General features: G+C 56.3%; 1 protein-coding gene across 1 annotated transcript in view; it reads right to left on the reverse strand.

Annotated features, from left to right (window-relative positions):
- The window catches only part of CELSR3 (cadherin EGF LAG seven-pass G-type receptor 3), a 53122-nt gene extending 29319 nt beyond the window's left edge, over nt 1-23803 (reverse strand). The window contains exons 1-4 of the mRNA XM_038771723.1: nt 23712-23803; nt 23491-23546; nt 20167-23400; nt 3584-4216 (exon numbers count right to left, since the gene is read on the reverse strand). Coding sequence (XP_038627651.1) covers nt 3584-4216; nt 20167-23400; nt 23491-23546; nt 23712-23803 — 4015 coding nt within the window. The remainder of the gene's footprint in view (nt 1-3583; nt 4217-20166; nt 23401-23490; nt 23547-23711) is intronic.
- Nucleotides 23804-24157: the final 354 nt, after the last annotated feature.

Raw genomic sequence — 24157 nt, forward strand, 5'->3', positions numbered from 1 at the left:
TGTACTTTCCAAGCGCTTAGTACAGTGCTCTGCACACAGTAAGCACTCAATAAATACAATTGAATGAATGAATGAATGAATGAATAAATGAATGAATTCTCTCTGGCAGGATAATCCCCTCCCTCCCCCCCGTACCCTCCATGCTCTTCTGGACCCCTGAACTCCATCCACCTTTGCCCCTTCCTCTGGGGTCAGGGCCAGGAAAGGCCTCTCAGAGCTCAGAAAAGGTGGGGGATAATGGCAGATGGCCAACTCTATTGTACTGGACTCAGCCAAGTCTTTACTACAATTCTCTGCACACAGTAAGCATCCAATAAAAAGAACAAATGAATGAATGAATGACCAGATCAGGAGCTCAGGGCTTGGGGCTACAGTAATACTGAAAGTATGGAAAGTGTAGCATTGTAAATTCTGCTTGGAAGTCTACAACAAACATTGATGATGAGGAAGAGGGCCATAGGTGCACACCCCTGGCTAGGGGTAGCGGGGTGGGAGGGATGTGAAATCATGGCACCCCCAAGTTCAAAGCTGAGGCTCAGGAGGTAGAGGAAGTGTGTGGAGAGAGGGAGAGAGGGGGAGAGAGAGAGAGCAAGCAGGTAGATTTTATTTATTCACTAGGCTGTATCCTTTAAATCCACTCACCCTCTTTTGAACTATCAATTTAATCAATTGATCAATTCATCAATTTATGGCTGCTAGCCTTCCCCCATTAGATTATGCGTTTTTTGAGGGCCAGGACCATATCTTTTACATTTTCTGCAAGTCTCCTCAAGTGTCTAGCATAGTGCTCTGCCCACGGTAGGTGCTCAATCCATAGTATTGGGAGTGAGGAGAAGGAAGAGGAGGAGGAACAGAAAAAGGAGGAGACAGAGGAAGAGGAATGCAAGCAGGTGCTCCCTTTGGGCTCCCCATCCCTTCAGAGCTACTGGAGCTGCTGCCACTCCAGTCCAACTGGGCAACAGCAGCAAGTAGAAGCAGGGAGTTTGCACCATGGAGCCCCAAATGGCCAGGGACAACCCTCTCTAGGGCACAGCAGTGTTGGGGTGAAGGAAGACTGAGGATTCCCTCCAATCTCTCCCACGGCCCATGCCTGAAGACTGAGAAAGGGGAGAGGCACAGGATAAACCCCAAGACATGCCAACATGTCCCCCTCCTCCCCCTCCCCAACCCCCCCCCCGCCTTACCTCCTTCCCCTCCACACAGCACCTGTATATATGTATATGTTTGTATGTATTTATTACTCTATTTATTTCTTTATTTTATTTGTACACATTTATTCTATTTATTTTATTTTGTGAATATGTTTTGTTTTGTTGTCTGTCCCCCCCTTCTAGACTGTGAGCCCACTGTTGGGTAGGGACCGTCTCTATATGCTGCCAACTTGTACTTCCCAAGCGCTTAGTACAGTGCTCTGCACACAGTAAGCGCTCAATAAATACGATTGAATGAATGAATTTCTTTATTTTATTTGTACATATTTATTCTCTTTATTTTATTTTGTTAATATGTTGTGTTTTGTTCTCTGTCTCCCCCTTCTAGACCGTGAGCAACACTGTTGGGTAGGGACCGTCTCTGTATGTTGCCAACTTGTACTTCCCAAGCTCTTAGTACAATGCTCTGCACACGGTAAGCGCTCAATAAATACGATTGAATGAATGAATGAACAGGTTCAAAGCCTCACTGAGGACCAAACCATGTGATAATTGTCTTAATGCCCTTTACATTGCATCCAACCATTCTAGCTGGGCTGGGCCACGCCTCCGGTCACGTAAAAAACTGCTGTTTAGGCAGGTAATCATCTGGGCCACATGCGCCAGCCAACTCGGCCCCATCAGGAGAGCCAGCAACCGGACAATAGGAACACGGGGCAGGGCTGGGGGCTGGGAAAGGGGTAAGGGGAGGAGGGCTAGGGAAGAGGTCCAGGATTGGAACTGAAGAACCTGCTTGAGAGACAAAAGCTTGCCCCTCCCAATATTCCTCTGGAATGAACAATGGGCACGTGGCTCTCCCTTTCCTATAGCCACCAGATGGTGTAGCTGCTGTAAAGGCAATGGTGGGGAATGGCCAGTGGCCAACCGGAGCTGGGGGAGACCCCTCTTTCTAGCCTCGGGTCCCACAGCCTAAGCAACCTTTTCCCGCTCCCATCCCTACTGAGAATCATCTCTGGGGCTTCCCTGCCCTTTGGGGCCCTACAGGGGCTCCCTGCCAACTGGAGGAAACTGAGGGCTGTATCCTGAGCTCTACAATCACCCAAACTGGCTCTTCAGTTCCTGCTACTGCCAGCTCTGGCTGGCACCACCCAGGAGAACTTCAGACCCACCGAACCAGCGTCCTGAACCAGAGTCAAGCTCCAGGAACCTGGGATGTAGACGGGGAAGCACTGTAGCATCCCGAATGCCAACCTTGGACAACCAGCTTGGATACCCTTTCCACCAGGCCAGGTGGGTACCGGAGCCAAGTCAGCCCAGGGCAGGGTGGCACAAAGGGGCACAAAGGGGCTCATCTGGAGCCCAAAGGGGTCTCCGTCAAACAATGAGATGGGGATGGGGGTTGGGGTGAACAAATCCTAGAGGCACTCCTTCTTGCCCAGAGCAGCAGATTGGAAGGTTCATTCATTCAGTCAGTCAGTCATTCAATGGTATTTATTGAGCGCTTACTGTGTGCAGAGCACTGTACTGAGCGCTTGGGAAGTACAAATAGGCAACATATAGAGACGGTCCCTACCCAACAACGGGGTTATGACCCCTCTCCTGGGGCCGGGAGCTGATCTCCATTAAGATGGACATTATGAACTCTTAGCCCTAAGGAGGGTAGGACCCTTCAATTTCCCAGGCTGCCCAGATCTGGTGGGAACCTCCAACCGAACTACCGGCTCCTTTGCTCCTGGGACCTGCTCTCTGAATCCAACCCAGAAGTCACACTGGGTTCAGGGTCACACCGACTGATCTCCGGCCTTAATGCCTGGACCAAGTCACCACTGAGACCTGGAGTGTGACCAGCCAGTCTCAGGGGGCATTGATTTAAAGATCCCCATAGAGACACATAGGAGAATCAGGTTTGAGTAAATGCTCCAGATCCCCAGCACAGAGGCAGCCTGACTAGAAGAGCATTCTCCTGATTGAAAAGCATAAAGGGCGAGGAAGTGAAAACCTAAAACAACTTAGGGAATTTCCTCCCAGTAGCTTTATATTCTCCTCTCCTGACCCCTATGGATTCTCCAAGAAGAAGACTGATCTCTCTGATCCTGTCCCGATGGCCTCCCCACCACACTCCCTCAATGCCTTCTTACCCGTGATTCCTCCTGCATGTCTCAATGACCCCCTCCAACCTTCAAAGGACCCCTCACCTTGCCCCTTTTGATGTCCCCTGAATACCACTGTCATCACCGCCACCACCCCCTCCATTCCTTCCGCTGCCCAGACCCAGTTCCTCATCTGTACAGGTGCCACCTCTGCCACCTTCCCGGCCCCAGCAGGATGGCTTTGGCTGCCCGCTTTGGGCAGGGGGGCGGGCAGAGGGCCGGGGCCAAAGTTGCCTCCAGGCCCACCTGAACGGCCACCGATTCCCCTCCTCCCCTACTCACCCGTGAAGTGTTGGCGGCAGACACAGGTGTAGCCCCCCTCCCTGCGGGCACACGCACCCCCATTGCGGCAGGGGTTGGAGTAGCACAGATTGATTTCCGTCTCGCAGTAGTCACCGGTGAAGCCCTGGGGGCAGCGGCAGCGCAGGCCGGTGATGGGGTGGATGGGCCGAAAGAGGGTGGAAGGGGAGGCCAGGAAGGGGGCGGAGCTGTCGAACTTGAGCACGGAGATGCACTTCATGTAGTTCTCGCAGGGCTCCCGCAGGCACACGTTATCGTCAAAGGGCAGCACCTCCAACAGGGACACCGAGGTCAGGGCCATGCGCTTCATGTACAGCTGCTCCTGCAGCTCCTCTGAGCTGAAGAACTGACCCCCGCTAGGGGCCAGGGCGGAGAAGCTGACGTTGAGCACGGCTCCGCCCACGTCGGTGTCATTCTGGATGTTGAAGATGAAGACGTCCTCCTTGGGGGTGGCCAGGACAGTGGCTACGCCCTCCAAGAAGCTGGCCAGCAGGGGTGACAGGAAGCGCTCCTGCCACATGTCCTCCAGCCGCACCGTCAGGCTGTTGGCCAACATGTCTTCCGTGATGATGATAACACGCAGGACACACTGGGCGGTCACGCTGTGGATCCCGTCTGTGGAGGGGAAGGGGGCGGAGTGTAGGTTAGCAGGGGGAGTGGGAGCCTCTGTTGTGGAACGGAGGGGCTAGATTCTCCCCTGGCACACTCAGCGCCATCATCGACTGTCGCTCTGCCCTGGAGGGACTGACCAGACGTCAGACCCTAGACCACTGGATCCTCTCCTCCTTTCATCCCCGTGACCAAACTGGCCTCAGGCAAGAGACAGCCTCCCTACTCTGCCCAGCATACCGTCTCCAACCAGCTTTTAATCATCACGGTGCTACTTGTTCAGCGTTTACTCCAGACCAAGCACTGTATTGGACGGTGGAGTAAATACGAGATAATCAGGTCGGACACTGTCCCTGTCCCTCATGGTCCTTGGGCTCCCTCCACAGTCTTACATGGAGGGAGCCCGGCTATTTCATCTCTATTCTACAGATGAGGAAACTGAGGCCCAGAGCTCAGTGACTTGGACTTACCCAAGGTCACACAGCGGGCAAGTGGCAGAGCCAGGATTAGAACCCAGGAGCCCTGATTCCCAGCCCCGAGCTCTTTCCACTAGGCCACGCTGCTTCTCCGGCACAGCTGCTTCTCTTTTAAAACACAGCTCACTGCTACCTCCTCCAAGAAGCTTTCCTGATTAGCTCCAGCCCCTCTCCAACCTGCTACCAAAGTTTATGATCTATAGATCATTATTTAATTATTTTAGCTAAATGGTCATATTTATGCTGATTGTACGTAAACCCGGATTGCAGGGAGGGATCACGTCTATTCTACCCTGAGCCCCTACTACAGTTCCAGCCTCTCCCCTCTTCAGTTTATCTTCTACAGCTTCACACATCTTTCCAAAATACGATAGGAGCAAATCAGTCTGCAGGTGTCCAGAGGGGATGGACACATGCAATTGGTGTTTGTGTCAGGAAGGCTGAGGGTCAGGAGGGTGAACTAGCAGGGAAGGGCCGGTGGACGGTGAGCCCACAGTGGAGCAGCCAAGGGAAGTAGGGCAGTGGGCTCAGGGGGCAGGAACCCGTTGGAACTACATTAGGAACAAGGAAAGGTGGCTATTCCTGGACCTCCTTTAAGATTCTGTTGTACAGTCTCTGCTGCTGCCAAAATCCTTAACTAAGTAAACACCTATTCTTCATTTATAACCTCTAGACAGTAAGCTCCTTGTGGGCAGGGAAGGTGACTATCAACTCCTTTGTATCATACTTTCCCAACCTCTTAGTACAGTGCTCTGCGTGCAATAAGCACACAATAAATACCATCGATTGCCTTGTCGATTATAACCAAAGAGTGTGCTTGAGCAATCTGTGGAGGGGGGAATCTATTCATTCGGAGACACACTCTCACGGGGAGGGGTGGGCATCTGGCATTCCTTTAGCCCTCACCAGCCAGCCTGAAGAGTACGACTGGGCATCCAACCTCAAAGAGTGACCAGAAACATCACAATCATGTCTTCCACTTCTATGGTACACTCCCACGTGCCTTGGTGTAGTGCTGTGCACACCGTGCATGCTCAATAATCCTGATGATAATGGTGGTGATGATGAAAGTCCTTTCAATCAATCAATGGTATTTATTGTTTACTGTGTGCAGAGCACTGTACTAAGCCCTTGGGAGAGTACAATACCCACAGACTTGGTAGACATATTCCCTGCCTTCAACGAACTTACTTTCGTCTTCTCCCCCACTCTCTACCTTCTCCAATAACTCTTCCTTTTCCTTCCTTCATGAAACCTCGATTTTCTTTCATCGTGTTCCTGGTCATTCTACCCCTCAGCCACTTAGTCCTCAGGGACATTCCTGTTACCTATTTCATTGTTCACTTATCCATCCCCCCTGCCTTACCTCCTTCCCTTCCCCACAGCCCCTGTATATATGTATATATGTTTGTACATATTTCTCTATTTATTTTACTCGTACATATCTATTCTATTTATTTTATTTTGTTAATATGTTTGGTTTTGTTCTCTGTCTACCCCTTCTAGACTGTGAGCCCACTGTTGGGTAGGGACCATCTCTATATGTTGCCAACTTGTACTTCCCAAGCGCTTAGTACAGTGCTCTGCACACAGTAAGTGCTCAATAAATACGATTGATTGATTGATTGATTGATTGATTTTATCATTTGAAGCTACAACCACTGGCTTTATGGCAATCAGCTCTCTCCCCACTATTTGCACACTCTCTTCTCCTACTACAGCCCAGCTCTCACTCCTTGTTCTATCTCAAGATAATCTACTCACCGTGCATCATTCTTGCCTTTCTTGCTGCCAACCTCTTGCTCACCCCTTCCCCTCTACCTGGAACACCTTCCCCCTTCACATCCAACAGATCGTTGCTCTCCACGTTTTCAAAGGCTTTCTGAAATCTGATCTTCTCCAGGAGACCATCCTGATTAATTTCTGATCTCCCCAGGTCCTATTCCCCGAACTGCCACTTCAGCATTTCCGTATCACATAAACACTTAAGTACCCTTAAACTCCAGTAGCCCATATGTTCATATCTTTATACTCTTCTACCTGTAATTTATTTTAGGATTTGTTTCCCCTGCTAGATTGTAAGATCGTTGAAGATGTAGATTCTACCATACTCTCCCGAGCGCTTAGTACACTGCTCTATAGGCAGTAGGTGCTCAATCAATGCAATTGCTTGACTGAGATCAAAGTTAAGTGACCTGAACCCTTCTCATTTGGCAATCTTGTGTGGGTTGAGGGAAAGGGGAGGAAGCAGTGTGGCTTAGTGGATACAGCACCGGCCTGGGAGTCAAAAGGTCAGGGGTTCTAATCCCGGCTCCACCACATGTCTGCTGTGTGACCTTGGTCAAGGCACTTCACTTCCCTGGGCCTCAGTTTCCTCATCTGTAAAATGGGAGTTAACAATGTGAGCCTCGTGTGGGACAGGGACTGTGTCCAACCTGATTAACTTTTACCTAGCCCAGCGCTTAGAACAGTGCTTGGCACTTGGTAAGCGCTTAACAAGTACCAACCATTCCTAGGAAAGCGAGGCAAAACCCTAGGAATCCCCAGGTCACGTTCCCCGATCAATCCTTCGGGCCTGCACTGCTGGCTCGATGGCGCCTGCAAGACTCACAGCAACTCAGCCATTGAAAGACCACCGGTCCGGGAGGGAGAATTAGGGGTTTGAAACACAGACCTACTTGCCGGTGCAGTTAAAGTCCTCTCCCGACACCTCTCGGAAAAAGGTCCTGGATCTCTCGGATCCAGGGGCCGATCTGGTCCCGCACGGAGCGGCAGCTCTGTTTGCCTTATGGTTTCCCACTGCTGAAATCGAGGACCAGTGGCCATTGGTCTACAGCGGCCCCCCCCAGCCCTCCCGTTTGGCGGTTGACTTAAACTTATAACAACATCACTGCACAAATACAGAGGATGATTTGCACTTGGTTGGGGGGGCGGGGAGGAAAAAGTAATTAATAGCAGTGCTTAAAGTAAGCCAGATCCGGACGGAACGCGGCTTCAGGAGAGGTGTCTCTATATGTTGCCAACTTGTACTTCCCAAGCGCTTAGTACAGTGCTCTGCACACAGTAAGCGCTCAATAAATACGATTGAATGAATGAATGAATGGGAGCGACGACGCAGGGTGCGGGGAGGGACAGTGAGGGGACGGGGATATGATGGATGGGGCCATTGTGGCTGGGGGCGGGACCGCGGCCGGACCGCGCCACCGGGCCCCGTGCTCAGCTCCGGCTGCTTGCTGTCTCTGATCGTCAGCAGCTGCAGCTTCACCTTTTTCCATTTCACTCCGCCCTGTGCCCCTGCACTGCGCGCCTGGTGTCTTTTTCGGTGGCTGGCTTCCCCCCGGTCCCCGATTCTCCCAGAAAGCCTATTTGCTTCCGGTCGCCCCATCCCTATAAAGGCCGCTCATCACTGGGGCTGCGGGGGCTGCCGAGGGTTACTTTTAGTACTGATCAAAAAGAATTGCAGTATTGAGACCGTGGCCATCATGGACTTCCGCTGCCCTAGTTTGGTGGAGGAGGAGGAATAAGAGAAGAACGAGGGAAGGGGATGGGAGAAAGGAAGAATGAGGGAGAGGGTTTCACCGAGAGGGAGGCTTGGGGGCGAGAAGGAATCAGAATAATTGTTCTCCCTGCTCCTGTACTACTCTTGAGCCCGTTCTGGGCTATCAACCCAACTTCCAAGGAAATTTTAACTGCACACTAACTCCTGGAAACAAACCACTCGCTACAGCATCCAGAAATTACATGATCCTGTCAGGTGAATGCTCTAGGTAAATACATTAGCATGTCTATATAGACGCACGAAAGCAATAGGGAATCTGGAGGAGGGGGTTGGAATACATCCCCTATTCCCCATTGCAACAGTAGTTTGCAAATGCCGATTTCACTAATAACGAGCTGTGTTAGGAACATATCACTCAACAGTAGCATGGGACTGCGGCATGGCGAAGTCAGAGGCAGCAGGTCCCAAGGTCAGCCCGCCTGGAGTTTATCAGCCTCTCTGCATGTCAGTGCTGTCAGCTTCATGGAAGGAGAGATAATTGCCTTTGCTATCTCCCATTGCACTCCACCGGGCTTGGACATCAATGAATTTCCTGCCCGCATTGTGTCCTGGAGCTGAGAGGAGATGGGGAGAGAAGGCAGGAGGACCGAGTGGGAGTTCGTACCACAGCTGTTGGCTGCTGGGCTTCCCCACTTTCCTTAGCCACTGAGGAAATGAATGCGGGGACTCAATTTACTTTGATCACCAGGTCGTAACTCAAAGCTGGCAAGCTCACAGCCATCTAGCAATCCCACTACCATCTATAAATGCAACCTGATACAATCCAGCTTCTGCTTTGCATTGGAGTCTGAAGAGCTGGAGATCCGTGCACTGATAGCGTCCCCCAGCCCTCCCCAAGAATAGTCATCTGGCCTCTTGAGCAGTTTCATCAGCAAACCTGGCAAGACAGGCTTCCCAACAACGAGGTCCTCCAGGCCGGTCACCTCACCAGCACTGAGGCAGTGCTCATCATGACGCTCCTTTGCTGGACGGGACGTGAAGAAAAGGGATAATAGCAGGATACTCAACAGCTGCCACAGAGTGACCTGACACAGGGCACTTGCAGGCGGGGAGAGCAGAACAAATATTTCAGAGAGACAGTCGAGCATAGACTCAAACAGTGTGGCAACGCAGCAGATGGACCAAACTGATGCACAGCAATCAGGGCAAGCTTCAGGTGGATCAGGAGGCCACGAGGCAGGGACAGAAGACTTGAACGCTCCCATTACGGGGCAATGAACATGTCAATCAACTCTACTGTATTGTACTGTATTATACCAACTCTATTGTATGGTATTATATTGTAGTAAGGGAAGCAGCATGGCCTAGTGGATAGAGCACAGGCTGGGAGTCAGAAGGACCTGGCTTCCAACCCCGGCTCTGCCACTTGTCTGCTGTGTGACCTTGGGCAAGTCACTTCGCTTCTCTGGGCCTCAGTTATCTCACCTGTAAAACGGGGGTTAAGACTGTGAGCCCCGTGTGGGACAGGGACTGGGTCCAACCTGATTACTTTGTATCTACCTCAGCACTTAGAACAGTGCTTAACACATAGTAAGCGCTTAACAAATACCATCATTATTATTATTACTCTTCCAAGTACTTAGTACAGTGTTCTGCGCACATTGTCAGCTGTGTGACCTTGGGCAAGTCACTTAACTTCTCTGTGCCTCAGTTACCTCATCTGTAAAATGGGGATTAAGACTGTGAGCCCCCCGTGGGACAACCTGATCACCTTGTAACCTCCCCAGCGCTTACAACAGTGCTTTGCACATAGTAAGCGCTTAATAAATGCCACCACCATCATTATTATTATTATAAGTGCTCAATAAATATGATTAATTGATTGAAGTAGCTAAGGACCATCTTTACATGCACACAGTGTAGACTGGACTGCCAGTCATTCAGCCACCCTCTCACTGTCGGCAGCCACATCTCGTCTTTGAGTGGAAAGGGCGGTTGATATATTCCTTGGCTCTGGAGCCACCCCTGCAGCTGGGTCACAATTCTTGACTGTAGAAGAGTCTGAAACACCCTTCTGACCCATTCATCTGTGGCCTGGACAGGATTTTCTCCCCTCCCGACCTTCACTAATAGGTAGAAAAGTGAAAGGGTCTGGAGTCAGGAGACCATCTCTTCTATTCAAATCCCATATCCTCTTCCCCCTTGCTTCAGTCTGCCGCCTGTAACTCTCGGGCACAAGAGTGCACTCTGTTAGCCTGCCTTCTCCTGATACAGCTTCTAATGGGCCCTGCCTCAGAGATTGGGGCGGGGGAGGGGGGACGGACAGCCGGGAGCTCGTGCTCCGAAGGATTGAATGATCAAAATCCTTCCTCCTTATTAAGGGTAGCTCCACCCCTGCTTCAGAACTAGCAAAGATCCAGGCGGCCTGAGGCTCTGGAAGGCACGGTGGGTGGTATTGCTTCCCCTCCTCACAAACCTCTAGGGCCTCCCTCATTTCTTCGGGTAGCGAACCTAAACCAACCATCGACTTCAAGGTTCTCCGTAACTGGCTTCCTCCCACCTTCCCCCCATCTAAGTGTTCTGTTCCCCCACTACTCCTCAGCTCCTGTTTTTTGTTCCTACTCAGCTGACCCTTCAACCACCTGTCACTCTCTACTCCCTCTCGTCCCGTGGCTTACGCCTTCCCCCTGCTTGGGCCACCCTCCCTGCTCAGCTTCTCTGAACCACATCCTTCCTTTCAGAGCCCTTCTGAAACATCACCTCCTCCGGGAGGCCTTCCCTGATTGGTCCCCCTACTTTTTGGTTCATGTTATTTTCTCAACCACTTTTCATTTCCAGGCTCCCTGGGGAGCAGCAGTTGCCCAATTGTGCCAGTGTGGGTCACTTCTGGCAGAGCAGCTCACAGGAGTTCCTTTACTTTCATCCTGCTGCCGTTCTCCTACGTGGCTCAGAGCCAAAACCACGGCTGCTCTCATTGGCTCTAAGCGTGGCTTTGCCTCAGAGCCAGATAGGAGAGTGCGGTGATGCGGTGGAGGTAGAGGAATGTCCGTTCCTTAAACCCTGATGCCCTTTAGTCTAGCCCTGTTTTGTCCTCCTGTACCCTTAATCCAGCCCTGCCAAGGGTTGGCATCCCATCGTTTACTTCTTTGCATGTTCTCAAGCACCTAATAGAGAGAGGAGGTGCTCATGCAGCCCTGAAGATACCGAGAGGTCCGGGGATCTGTTTCCTGAGGACCTTTCTGTTGAAATTCATCCACTTCCTAAGCAAACCACTCAGGCAAGCTGGAGCCCAAGGCTGACTGCATGGGCCGCCTCCAATCAGGCTGCCTCTCTGAAAGCCAAGGACAAAGAGAAAGAGAGACAGCATGGGACGAGTGGGGTGTGAGCTCTGAACCTTATCACCCTTTGCTCCTATCCGTTTCAGAAGCGGCTGCCCCAGCTGGCTCTGCTTCTGAAAGCTAAGGTACCAATGTTGGGGAATCTACTCTTCTCCATGAGAGACGAGGTGGATCTGTGATAGGGCTGGGAAAATGATATTATAACCATGGCGGCTGCCGTCCCCCGCCACCTCCCTGGGGGTGTCGGAGAAACAGAAAAAAAATTCCTCAGAGCAGCTCACTCATCCAGTGTAGCCTATTCCCCTCCTAGGGTCACCCCAACCTCAGTCACTGAGGGCTGGGGAAAACCCGGGGGGACACGACTTGTATTTGGTACCTTCCAAATGCTGCCTTCCTCAAATCGCCATCCTTCTCCCCACTGCCCCTCCGCATCTCCCCAGTGTCACGACCACCAGTCAGGGAGGGGGGGCAGGGGGTTCAGTAAAGAGAGGAGAGGGGAAGTGGGAAGGTTGGGGAGGGCCCTCGGTCCTCCTTTCAACCCTGACAACAGCTCTGCTACAGGGACAAGCGGGAGGCTGGCAGGAAAGGGCAGCATCCTGGGCCAGAGGGTAGTGCCCCAATCACTCAATAGCTGGCAATCACTGTTCACAAGAGCAAAGCATTAACCTGGAGAAGGGCTGAGCAAGGGAAAAAACAATCAAAAGGAAATGAATCTGTCTCTAGTCTACAGGTGAACATGACTCAATCAGCAGAGAAAAATCAATGAGGTGAAAAGGAATGAAGCAAAAACAGACTGACTGCATCTTTCCTCCTTATTCGAACCCCACCCAAGCCTCTGAACATTATTATAGCAATCTTCTCTCCTTTCCAAACTGCTGAATCAAATTGGTCTTCAGTAGGCTAAGCATTCTCCTGGTTCTCCGAATAACCAACCACAGATTACATTTACCCCCCAAAAGCCCGGTCTTGCTTTCCCTCTATCTCCCCAGCTGCCCTGACCCCACCTTCCTAAGTGAATTCCCACCAAACCAAATCCACCATCAACCTAACACCCCCTTAACCTCATCGAAGGCCCTCAACCAACATTCCCACGGCACGTTGACCTCACATGCTTCTCTCTTGAATGCCAGCACGTTACCCCAATTCTTCACCGCCACCCCCACCCTGCATGGGCCCCAACCTCAATAACGAACCACTGAGTCACCTCCAAGTCCCACAGATTTACTTCTCCAGGTTGGGCCAGATACAGCAGAGAGTGAAGGGTGCTAGGGGGAGAAGGGGACAGTGGGAAAACAACTGGGTTGGGAGTGAACTTTGGCAGCCCAGAGCTATCACAAATCAGCATATATAAGAGGGTGAACACGTGAGCAGGGCCAGTACTAGGTCAGACCAGTGGTCCATCTAGCTCAGGATTCTGCCTCCAACAGTGGCAATAAGATGCTTAGTGATGGACAGTGCTGAAAGTTACCAATAAAAAATGTAACCAGAATGGGAGCAGTGGCCAGCTGGCTTTCTGAGAGGGAGGGGGAGCGGGGAGGGAGCGGAGGCCGCTACAATTCCAGTTAGAAAATGGTTTTACTTTCAGCCCTGGAATCAGGGCAGGTTGCGGTGAAGATCAAAGTAGTCTCACAGTGAATGAAGTGGGTTTTTGCCTAGGGGTGAGAAGATCTCCCCTACAGGGATCCAGATATCTGGGATCTCCTTATCCCATCCTCTGGGCCTGTGCACACTGACACCAGTCTCAACCTCTTCAGAGTGCTGTACAATGTCCCAGTTCCAAAGCCCAACTGGGTGCCACCCGAGCACCCACCTATCCTGGGGGAGGTGGAGGGGGGAGGTACCCATCGGCACGCCCTCTTGCCTCCTTTGGCCGGGCTTAAACTGGCCAAGCCCAAAGCATTAGGTCTGGGCCCCTCACTGTGCAGTGTGGAGCTGGAACAGAGATTTCCACCGTCCCTGTCAGACTCCTCCTCGCAGGTGTCAGCCCATGCCTCCTCTCTCCAGGACCGGGGCAACCAAACCTCTCCGCCCATCTGAGTCAAGTTCGCCCCTGCTAGGAACCTGGTGCCACTCCCAGTGCTGCCCTTGCTGGGTTCGGTGGTCCCTGCCTGGACCCCATCCCCCATCTGCTGTGTGTTTGGGGGAAGCAGATGGTTAAGAGAATGATGACACCACACCCCTGGCCCCAAAACAAAGAGCACAAAGCGAGCTGCAACAGCCCCAGTCCCTGGGGAGAGATGCTAATCACAGGCAGTGGAGCCATCCAGCATAAATCCAGGGGCTAAGGGCCGAGCCTCCAGCCTGCTGAATATTCATGGCCCAGAGAAGTGGGTGTTCCCGGGAGAAGAGGGAGAGGGGTCAGAGAGGGGCCCAGCCCCAAGGCCCAGGGCCTGGGGAATGGATGGGGATGGGCTCTTCCCCTCCTCACAGCCGTCTGGTGCAGCCCCACGTAGCTCAGGCTCCAGTGGCTGGCTCTTCATCACGTGGATGGGCAGGTAGAGAAGCCCCTGATACCCCGCTCCCCTCCAGTTTTCCAGACATCTGAGGGAGGGATACAATCCAGGCCCCCAATCTAGGCCCTCAGCCTCCCCGGAAAGATGACAGCAGCAAGAAGAGAATGGGCGGCGCCCAGGAGCCGGGAAGGAGGGAGGCAGATGAGAGCATCCTCCAAGGCTGGGGTGGGAAGGCTTCTTGAGCATGATCTAGGGTCAGGAGAGCTTGGTACCCTAAGAAGCCTTGGGGCCCCAGAATTCTTGGCCAGGGGTTCCGACAGACTTCGTTTCCTCTCCAGAGAGGCTTCTGCCTCCGGATCTGTCGCTGCTGCTTCCTTGGACCCTGGGATTGAGACAGAATGATGATTCCAATTTCCCAGGCCTTCCTCCTCTGCCCCGCCCCAACCTACACACTCCCAGGAGGGGAAGCAGAATTTGGTCTGAGTGGGACCTCCCCTCTCAGCTCCGCCCCTGGAGGGGCCAACCCAGGGATTTCAACTCCAAATCTGCTCCTTCTCTAGACTATAAACTCCTGACAGGCAGAGAATGTGCCTACCAACTCTGTTGTAATGTGCTCTCCCGAGCACCCAAAACAGCGCTCTGCACCCAAAAATCGCTCAATAAATACCATTGATTGATTGATTGATCTGTCTCTCCGAGGAAGAGCTGCCTCATAGATCGATAGTCATTCAATCATATTTTTATTGAGTGCTTACTGTGTGCAGAGCACTATACTAAGCGCTTGATGCGCTGGGGCCTCGTGAGGAGTCCAGCAAGCCGGGGACGATGCAAGCCCACAGTAGGCCGAGCTGATGGCCAGTGAAGGGCAGCACCTTGCTCCCTGAGTTGATGTTGCTCCAAGACCTCCCCTACTGAGTCTGCTCTTGCTAGGCATACTAAACCAGCACCACAACCGTGGCTCTGTTAGAGGCTCCATCGGTATCTCTGAGGGCATACCTGGCTAACGGGATACTCAGAGAACAAGGCCTGCTCTCTCGTATCACAGCCGACAGGGCAGAGAGGCTAATCCTCTGTGGTGTCTTTTAGGCGTAACCAGCCCCCCCGCGATCATCATCATCATCATCATCATCATCATCATCATCACCATCACCATCATCATTATTATAATATTTGTTAAGAGCTTACTGTGTGTCAAGTTCTAAGCGCTGAGGTAGATACAAGTTAATCAGGTCAGACACAGTCCCTGTCCCACTGGGGTTCACAGTCTAATTAGGAGTGAGAAAAGGTATTGGAGCCCCATTTTACAATTGAGGAAACTGAGGCACAGTGAAGTGACTTGCCCAAGGTCACACAACAGGTAAGTAGCAGATCTGGGATTAGACCCCAGGTCCCCCGCCTCCCTGGGCTGGGCTCTTCCCACTAGGCCATGCTGCTCCCCTATTACTCCCCATCACCCATAGGCCCAATTTCTAGACTGTGAGCCCACTGTTGGGTAGGGACCGTCTCTATATGTTGCCAACTTGTACTTCCCAAGAGCTTAGTACAGTGCTCTGCACACAGTAAGCGCTCAATAAATACGATTGAATGAATGAATGAATGAACCCTATGGATCTGTTTTCCAAATCTCATCCAGACCGCAGGGCTCCTATTTCCTGAGATCCAATTTTTCTGGCTCAGGACCAAGCAATAAATGATTCCCTGAGCAGAATTCTCAGATGAACCAACGCATCAGAAGGAAGAAGCCCTTGCCTAGGTTGAGTCACTGGATCATGGGGGAATCAATGGGGAAGTCAAGGAGGACTTCCTTGCCTCCTGTTGGGACCTTGGGGCTGCTCTCTGACCAGCCCGATCCTCATTATAAGGTCCAGCTGGGGGAACTGAATAGCCGGTGAAGGTGCCATAGCAAGGAAACAATTCCAGACGCGGCTATAGCTAAGGAGAGATAGCCCATGCTAGAGAGGTCATCATGCCTCGTCCTCACCTCTCACCTCTGACCCCTTGCTCAGGACCGTCTTCCTGCCTGGAATTCCCTCCCACTTCACATGTGGCATACCACTGCTCTCCCCATCTCCAAGGCCCTTCTGATATCACATTTCCTCCAGGAGGCCTTCCCTGATTAATCTCTCATCACCCCACCCTATTTCCACCCCTCAACTACCACTTCAGCACTTCCGTACTTCCATATCACCTAAGCACTGGGTACTCACCCCCCCCCCCCCCCCCCCCCCACACACACACACATTAGAGGACTTATGCCCTTATCTTTAAACTCTGTTGCTGTCCCCTATCTGTAATTTATTTTAGTGTCTGTCTCCCCCTCTAGATTGTAAGCTCCTTGAGGGCAGGGATCATGTCTACTAATTCTATTGTATTGTAGTCTCCCAAGCATTGTGCAGGGTTAAGTGCTCAATCAATCAATCAATCAATCAATCAGTCGTATTTATTGAGCGCTTACTGCGTGCAGAGCACTGTACTAAGCGCTTGGGAAGTACAAGTTGGCAACATACAGAGACAGTCCCTACCCAACAGTGGGCTCACAGTCTAGAAGGGGGAGACAGAGAACAAAACCAAACATATTAACAAAATAAAATAAATAGAATAGATATGTACAAGTAAAATAAATAAATAAATAGAGTAATAAGTATGTACAAACATATATACGTATATACAGGTGCTGTGGGGAAGGGAAGGAGGTAAGACGGGGGGATGGAGAGGAATCGATCAATCAATCAATCGTATTTCCTGAGTACTTACTGTACTAAGCACATGGGACAGGACACTATAACAGAGTTGGTAGACATGTTCCCTGCCCACAACGAGCTTACGGTCTAGAGGATAGCCTCGATGAATTGCTACACGACAGGAGACCTTAAGAACTCTCGCTCATCAGATACCCTCACCCCTTCCTTGGTGTCACCCAGCTCCCAAGGAGTTACATGGATTCGGGAGTCACTCAATCCAGCATCAGCTAGGAAAAAGACCGTGAGCCCACTGTTGGGTAGGGACCGTCTCTATATGTTGCCAACTTGTACTTCCCGAGAGCTTAGTACAGTGCTCTGCACATAGTAAGCGCTCTATAAATACGATTGAATGAATGAAAAAAGAAGGGACAAGCCCCAGGGGTCACAACCGCTTGGCCTCTGATGCATGCCTAGTGGCTTTAGTTCTCTCCTCTCCCCCCCTCGCCCCCCAGGACTATCTCCTCTGATCTCTCCTCCGCCAGAAGCTCTCTCTTTTGATTCCCTTCTCGTTTCCCTGGCTGGGAAGATAGAGCCCCCGTAATTAGCAGTGCTTTGTTGTTCTAAGCCATTTTAGTGAAAGGCCGTTTCGGTGCGAATTCTCCCTACATCCACGCAAGGTTAAGTACGATTTGGAGGCAGAGCCAGCACATCTAGATGCACGCCAAAGCAGAAGCGGGAGAGGTCGGCAAGGCTCTTCCTCCTCTGCTGGCAATCAACATGCGTGTGTGTGCGATCTCAGACACGTGTGTCTGTGGGTATCTGCCTCAGCTCCCTCCCTGCCCTGCAGTTCCAATTAACCCCTCTTGCACCCCCGTCTAGCTGCAGGCCCACCCAGGGGCCGCAGGCAGAACAAAGTCCCCTTGGAGAAGAAACCAGGGCTGACTGGGCTCTCCCGATTCCCTCCCAGCTGGCCCAGGTGGAGCCGGAGGAGGGGGTGGGCTGGCGAGGGCAGTCGCTGTTGAGATGCGCTGGGAAGCCCTGTGTGGTGGCACTCTTCCTGGGGGCAGTGGTCACCAGCCTTGGCCCCCCGGCCGCCCCTGCTCCCTAACCCTTCCTCCTGCTTTCCCATTGCTCCCCAGCAGGGAAAAAGCTCTCGAGACCGGCCTCCCTAGATCAGGCCAGAGAGAAGGAATGGGATTTCCGAGGATTCGCATGAAGCCGGGCCGAGCCTCCAGCTCGTCCCCCGGAGGCTTTGTCTTTCTCATGAGGCCTTTTCCAGCTGCGAGCCGACGGAGGGAAGCAAAGTTAGAGGGGTGATCACCATCCCAACTTCTGCCGCGTTAATACAATCACTTATCCCATCCCTCTTGGATTACTGCATCAGCCTCCTGCCTCTCCCCATTTCAGTCCATACTCCACTCTGCTGCCCAGATCATTTTTCTACGAAAATGTTCAGGACGTATCACCCCGCTCCCGAAAAACTCCAGTGGTTGCTCATCCACCTCCGCATCAAACAAAAACTTAGAGCACTCCATCACCTTGGCCCCTCCTACCTCACCTCGCTACTCTCCTCCTCCAACCCAGCCCGCACATTTTACTCCTTTAGTGCTAACCTTCTCACTGTGCCTCAGTCTCACCTATCTCACCACCGACCCCTCGCCCACGTCCTGCCTCTGGGCTGGAACGCTCTCCCCCCTCAGATCTGACAATCACCCTCCCCGCCTTCAGGATCTTATTGAAGGCACATCTCCTCCAGGAGACCTTCCCTGACTAAGCCTCCCCCCACCCTTTCCTCTTCTCCCACTCCCTTTGTTCTTCCCCCCCCCTCCCAGCCCCACGGCACTTATGCACATATCTGTGATTTATTTATATTAATGTCTGTCTCCCCCCATCTAGACTGTAAACTCGTCGTGGGCAGGGAATGTGTCTGTTTATTGTTGTATTGTACTCTCCCAAGGGCTCAGTGCAATGCTCTGCACATGGTAAGCACTCAGTGAACACGACTGAATGAATCTACGGAGGTGGGGAGGAGGGAACGGTGAGTTCCCGTGAGACGAGGTCGTAGGATTCCAAATTTCAACCTAAAGATCCCCGGCAAGGGCGATCAGGGAGACTGGGTGACAGCCCTCCTCTAGAGCGTTAACAGGGAGGGAAAGAATTCCCGAACGGTCCACCGTCCACAGATCTCTTAGCCCGAAAAGGGACATCACACTTACACGCTCCAGCAGCGGAAGATCGGGACAAGCAGGGGGCCTGGCAGGAATGTGACCGGAGCGGTGCCATCGGAAGGCCTTGGGAGCCCAAGGACAAACTCCCGCCCAGTTCTACCTTGAGGGCTCTAAGACCCCATCGCTTCTTGCCCCAGTGTTCGATGATTTGGATGCCTCTATCGGGACCCACCCGGAGTGGCTTCCCACTTTCTGGGGGCAGAAAGGTGGGGGGGGGGGGGGGTCCCCTTGGTAGAGAGAAATGGCAGGAAAAATATCTTCTCTGGGGTTTAGCGCCCGGTCCACGTCTGCGGTAGAAAACTCCCTTTGCCCTCCCCGCCCCCCCGCTCCCCAGCATATCATCATCAATCGTATTTATTGAGCGCTTACTGTGTGCAGAGCACTGTACTAAGCGCTTGGGAAGTACAAATTGGCAACATATAGAGACAGTCCCTACCCAACGGTGGGCTCACAGTCTAAAAGGGGGAGACAGAGAACAAAACCAAAGATACCAACAGAATGAACCTGTTCTCACGATCAACGCCATCTCCCCGACACCATTCCGGAACCAGACCCGTGGAGGGCCCCAAAGGGCAGCCCACCCACCGGGGCACGCGGTAAGGGCTTTCGGTGCGCCTGCCGGCAGCCCCCCGGTCCTCGGGGAAACTACGCGGCAGCCCGCGCGGCTGAGCCCGCCGTCATCTTCTCCGATAACTACAGATTTTGAGCCAGGTGCCCCTCCGCCCTGCTTCCCCACCGGTAACCCCAGGATCTACCGGCAGGCACGGGCACACGGGATCCTGGAGTCTCCCGGGGACTTGTGAGGGCTTCAGATCCCAGTACTCCCCCAGATAACCGGGTCGAAGGCCAGACGCCCCGACAAACGACGCTCTCATCGCCGAACCGAGCCCGGCATCGGCCGACGGATCGGTCTGCGTCAGATTGGATTCCGTCGCCTTTGGGAGAAGGGCGGGGAGAAAGGGTTGAGTGAGGCTGACCGGGCACCCCCGCCCCCTCGCCCCCGCCGTGCGGCTTCCCTAAAGAGAGGCCGAAACGGGCTTCCCCCTGCCAACTTCCAGCCAGGCCAAAGCTCCGGTGTCTCTCGGGTTTTCGGCCCGAAGGGGCGGCCTCGCGGTGGCCTCCCGCGAGCACGCCGAAGGCGCGGGAGGGCGAGGCGAGGCCGGGTCGAGCGGGGCCCTCGGTCGGGCCACGTGGGGGACCCCACCGAGACCGGATCGCGCCGGCCGAGGGCCCCCCAGGCCCCGCGGCCCCCGTCTCCGAACGCGGCCGTCGAGACCTTACCCGTGACGGTCACCAGCATGGAGGCCACGAGGGGCCGGTTGTTGTCCAGCTTCCGGCTGAGCCTCAGCTCCCCGCTGGACTGGTTGACGATCAGCAGGCGCAGCTCGTTGCCCCGCTCGAAGGTGTAGAAGAGCCTGTCCGACACGTCGGGGTCGTAGGCCGGGATCCTGCCAATGACTCCGGAGGGGAAGGTGTTGGACCTGTTGGAGACGTAGTTGTTGAAGAGGATCTGGAAGTTCTTGAGGACGGGGCTGTTGTCGTTCTGGTCGACGAGCCGGATGTGGACCGTGGCTCGGCTGACCAGGGGCGCCGAGGTGGCCTGCACCACGATCACGTACTCCGGCCTGGTCTCGTAATCCAGGTCGATGAGGGCCGTGAGCTCCCCGGAGAAGATGTCCATCTGGAAGATCTCGGGGATGTTGCCCTCCACGATCTGATACATGACCTGGGCGTTGGGCCCCTCGTCCGGGTCCGCCGCCGTGATCCGCGCCACCACGGAGCCCACCAGGCTGTTCTCCCTCACCCGGACTTCGAACTCCTCGGCGGGGAAGACGGGCGCGTTGTCGTTGACGTCCCGCACGGCGACCTGGATGCTCACCGGGGTCCGGAGGGGAGGGACCCCGCGGTCCACGGCGTAGGCGGTGAGCTCGTACACGGGGACGCTCTCCCGGTCCAGCCGCCGCACGGTGCGGACGATGCCCGACGTGGGCTCGACGGTGAAGTCCCCGTCCCCGTCCTCCCCGTTCTGGAAGGTGTACTGGACCCGCCCGTTGGCGTGGGCGTCCCGGTCGGTGGCGGAGATCTGCAGCACGCTGGTGAAGGGCGGGGCGTCCTCCGAGACCACCCCCGGGTAGTGGGAGGCGACGAACTGCGGGGCGTTGTCGTTGACGTCGTTCACCATGATCTCCACGTAGGTGGTGTCCGCCTTCCGGGGGATGCCGTTGTCCTTGGCCGTGACGGCCAGCGTGTAGGTCACCTGGTCTTCGTAGTCCAGGCCGGCCTGCAGCGTGATGGCCCCGGAGTCGGCGTCGATGCGGAACTGGGGGAGGTTGTCCTCGAGGAAGTACGTGATCCGGGCGTTGTCCCCCGCGTCGTCGTCGGTGGCGCCGATCACCGCCACGGTGCTGCCCACGGGCCGGTCCTCGTCGACGCTCACGGAGTAGTGGGCGCTCTGGAAGACGGGCCGGTGGGTGTTGGCGTCCGTGATGTTGACGTGCACGTGGCAGCTGTCGTGCAGGGTCCGGTCCGAGGCGGTGACGGTCAGCACGTAGCGCCTCTCCTGCTTGTAGTCCAGGGGCAGCGAGAGGGTGATCAGGCCCACGCCCGCCTGGCTGCTGATGGCGAAGCGGTTGCGGGTGTTGCCCCCGGTGATCTGGTAGCTGACGGCGCTGCTGACGTCCCGGTCGATGGCGGTGAGGCTGAGGACGCTGGTCCCCACCGCGGCGTCCTCGTTGAGGCGGACGTAGTACTCCCTCTGGGTGAACTCGGGCCGGTTGTCGTTGACGTCCAGGACGGTGAGGGCCACGCTGGCCGAGGCCGAGAGGGCGGGCGTGCCGTGGTCCCGGGCCTCCACCCCGAAGGAGTAGTGCTCCGCCGCCTCTCGGTCCAGGGGGCCGCTCACGGCGATCCAGCCGGTGGCACTGTTGACGGCGAAGGGGGTGGCGGCCGGCAGCCCGGTGAGCCGGTACTCCAGGCGCGCGTTCTCCCCGGAGTCGGCGTCCACCGCCCGGACGTGGATGACCGAGTGGCCCGGCGGGGCGTTCTCCGGGACGGCCACCTGGAAGGGGGTGCCGACGAAGACGGGGGCGTGGTCGTTGACGTCCACCACCTGGACGCTGGCCAGGCCCGTGGTGTTGGACAGGGGCGGGCGGCCCGCGTCCTGGGCCCGGATCCGCAGGGCGTACTCACGCTCCGCCTCGAAGTCCAGCGGGGCCACCACGCGGAGGGCGCCCGTCACGCCGTCGATGGCGAACCGGCCCCGGCCGTTGCCGCTGAGGATGTTGTAGCGGACCAGGGCGTTGCTGTCCTTGTCCGAGTCGGTGGCCGTGACCGTGAGGATCCGCGTGTGGGGCCGGACGTCCTCCCTCACCTGCACCACGTAGCGCTTCTCGCTGAACTGGGGCACGTTGTCGTTCTCGTCCAGGACCGTGATGTGGACCGGGACGGTGGCGGAGCGGGGCCCGGGCTCCCCGCCCTGGTCGCTGGCTTCCACCAGCAGCGAGTACCTCTCCAGCTTCTCCCGGTCCACCGGGCCGCTGGTGGTGATGAGGCCGGAGCGGGGGTCGATCTCCAGCGCCGAGTGGGCGGCCCGCTCGTCGACGAGCCGGTAGCGGATGTTGGCGTTGGGGGGCGAGTCGGCGTCCGTGGCCCGCAGCTGCAGGATGGGGTAGCCTTCCTCCACGTTCTCCCGGATGGTCTCCCGGTACTCGCCCTGCTCGAAGACGGGGCCGTGGTCGTTGCGGTCGGCCACGCTCACGGCCAGCAGAGCGGTGGCGGAGAGGCGGGGGGCCCCGTGGTCGGCCGCCGTCACGCGGAAATGGTGCAGGTCCAGGCTCTCCCGGTCCAGGCCCTCCACCGTGGAGATGAGGCCGCTCTGGGGGTCGATGCTGAACAGCTCCAGGGACCGGCTGTTCACCAGGGCGGCCAGGGAGTACAGCAGCCGGCCGGCCTCGCCCGGGTCCGGGTCCCGGGCCGCCACCGTGATCACCGGCGTGCCCGGCGGCTGGTTCTCCGCCACCTGCACCCGGTAGTTGGGCTGGGGGAAGAGCGGGGGGCGGTTGGCCGCCCGCCGGGGCCGGCTCCTCGGCCGGGGGGACGGGGGGGGCCCGGGGCCGTGGGCCGGGGGACAGCGGGGGACCGGCACGGCGCCGCCGCCGCCGCCGCCGCCGCCGCCGCCTCTCCCCGCTCGCGCCCCGGTACCGTTGGCCGGGGGACAGCGCGGGAGCGGGCGGAGGAGGCGGGGAGCTGTCCCCGCCGCCGCCGGTGCTGAACGCGGCCCGCCCGCCTCCCCGCCCCCAGCCCGCGGCGCCCGGCCCGCGGGCTCCCCTCGGGGCTCCCCCCCGAGCCTGGCCTCCACGCCGGAGCCCCCCCAACTCTTCCGGCCGCCCCCCGGGAGCCGCACGCCGAGGGGGTCGCGGCCCCTGCTCCCGGGCCACGGGCTCCCCTCCGGTTTCCCCAGGCCCCGGGCCGCTAGCCCCGCTCTGTCCGGAGGGCCCCGGGCCCGCTCCTGGGGGGCTCGGGGGGAGGACGAGGACGAGGAGGAGGAGGAGGAGGAGCCGCCGCCGCCGCCGCCGCCGCCAGTCCTGCGGTCGAAGGAGCCCGAACAAAGGGCTACGGGGCCGGGGCCGCCGCCGCCGCCGCCGCCCCCCGGCCGCTCCCGGCTGACAGGGAACAAAGAGAGGAGGAGGAGGAGCGGCAGCAGCAGCGGCGGCGGCGGCGGCGGCCAGCCCCAGCCCCAGCTCCAGCCCCGCTTCTGCGGCGGCCGCGCAGCCATAGCCCCCCCGCCCGCCGCCGCCGCCGCCGCCGCCTGTGGGCCCGGGCTCTGCCCGCCGCCGCCGCCGCCTCCCGCCTCCGCGGCCCCGGTCGCTCCGCGCCCCGCGCGCCGCCGCCGCCGCCGCCGCCCCGCCCCGGGCACCATCTACTCCGCGCCTCGCGCGGCCCCAGCGCGCCGTGGCCGCCGCCCCCGCCGCGCAGCCGACAGGAGCCGCGGCCGCCGCCGCCGCCGCCGCCGCCGCCGCTTCTCCCTCTCCCTCTCCCTCTCCCTCTCCCTCTCCTCCTCCTCCTCCTCCTCCTTTTCCGCCTCCGCCGCCGCCGCCTCCTGGCGCCCCAACATGGGGCCCGGCCGGGCCGATGGTCCGCTCCGCCCCCGCCCCGCCGCCCCGCCGCCCGGCGGCCGGTGGTACGGCCCGCCGCGCATGGCAGCGCGGGCCCCCGCCGCCATCTTGGGTGAGGGCACTGCCCCTGGCCAGGGTTCTCAACCGGCCCGAGCCCT

Source organism: Tachyglossus aculeatus, chromosome X1 (assembly GCF_015852505.1).
Source record: "Tachyglossus aculeatus isolate mTacAcu1 chromosome X1, mTacAcu1.pri, whole genome shotgun sequence".
NCBI classification, from domain to species: domain Eukaryota; kingdom Metazoa; phylum Chordata; class Mammalia; order Monotremata; family Tachyglossidae; genus Tachyglossus; species Tachyglossus aculeatus.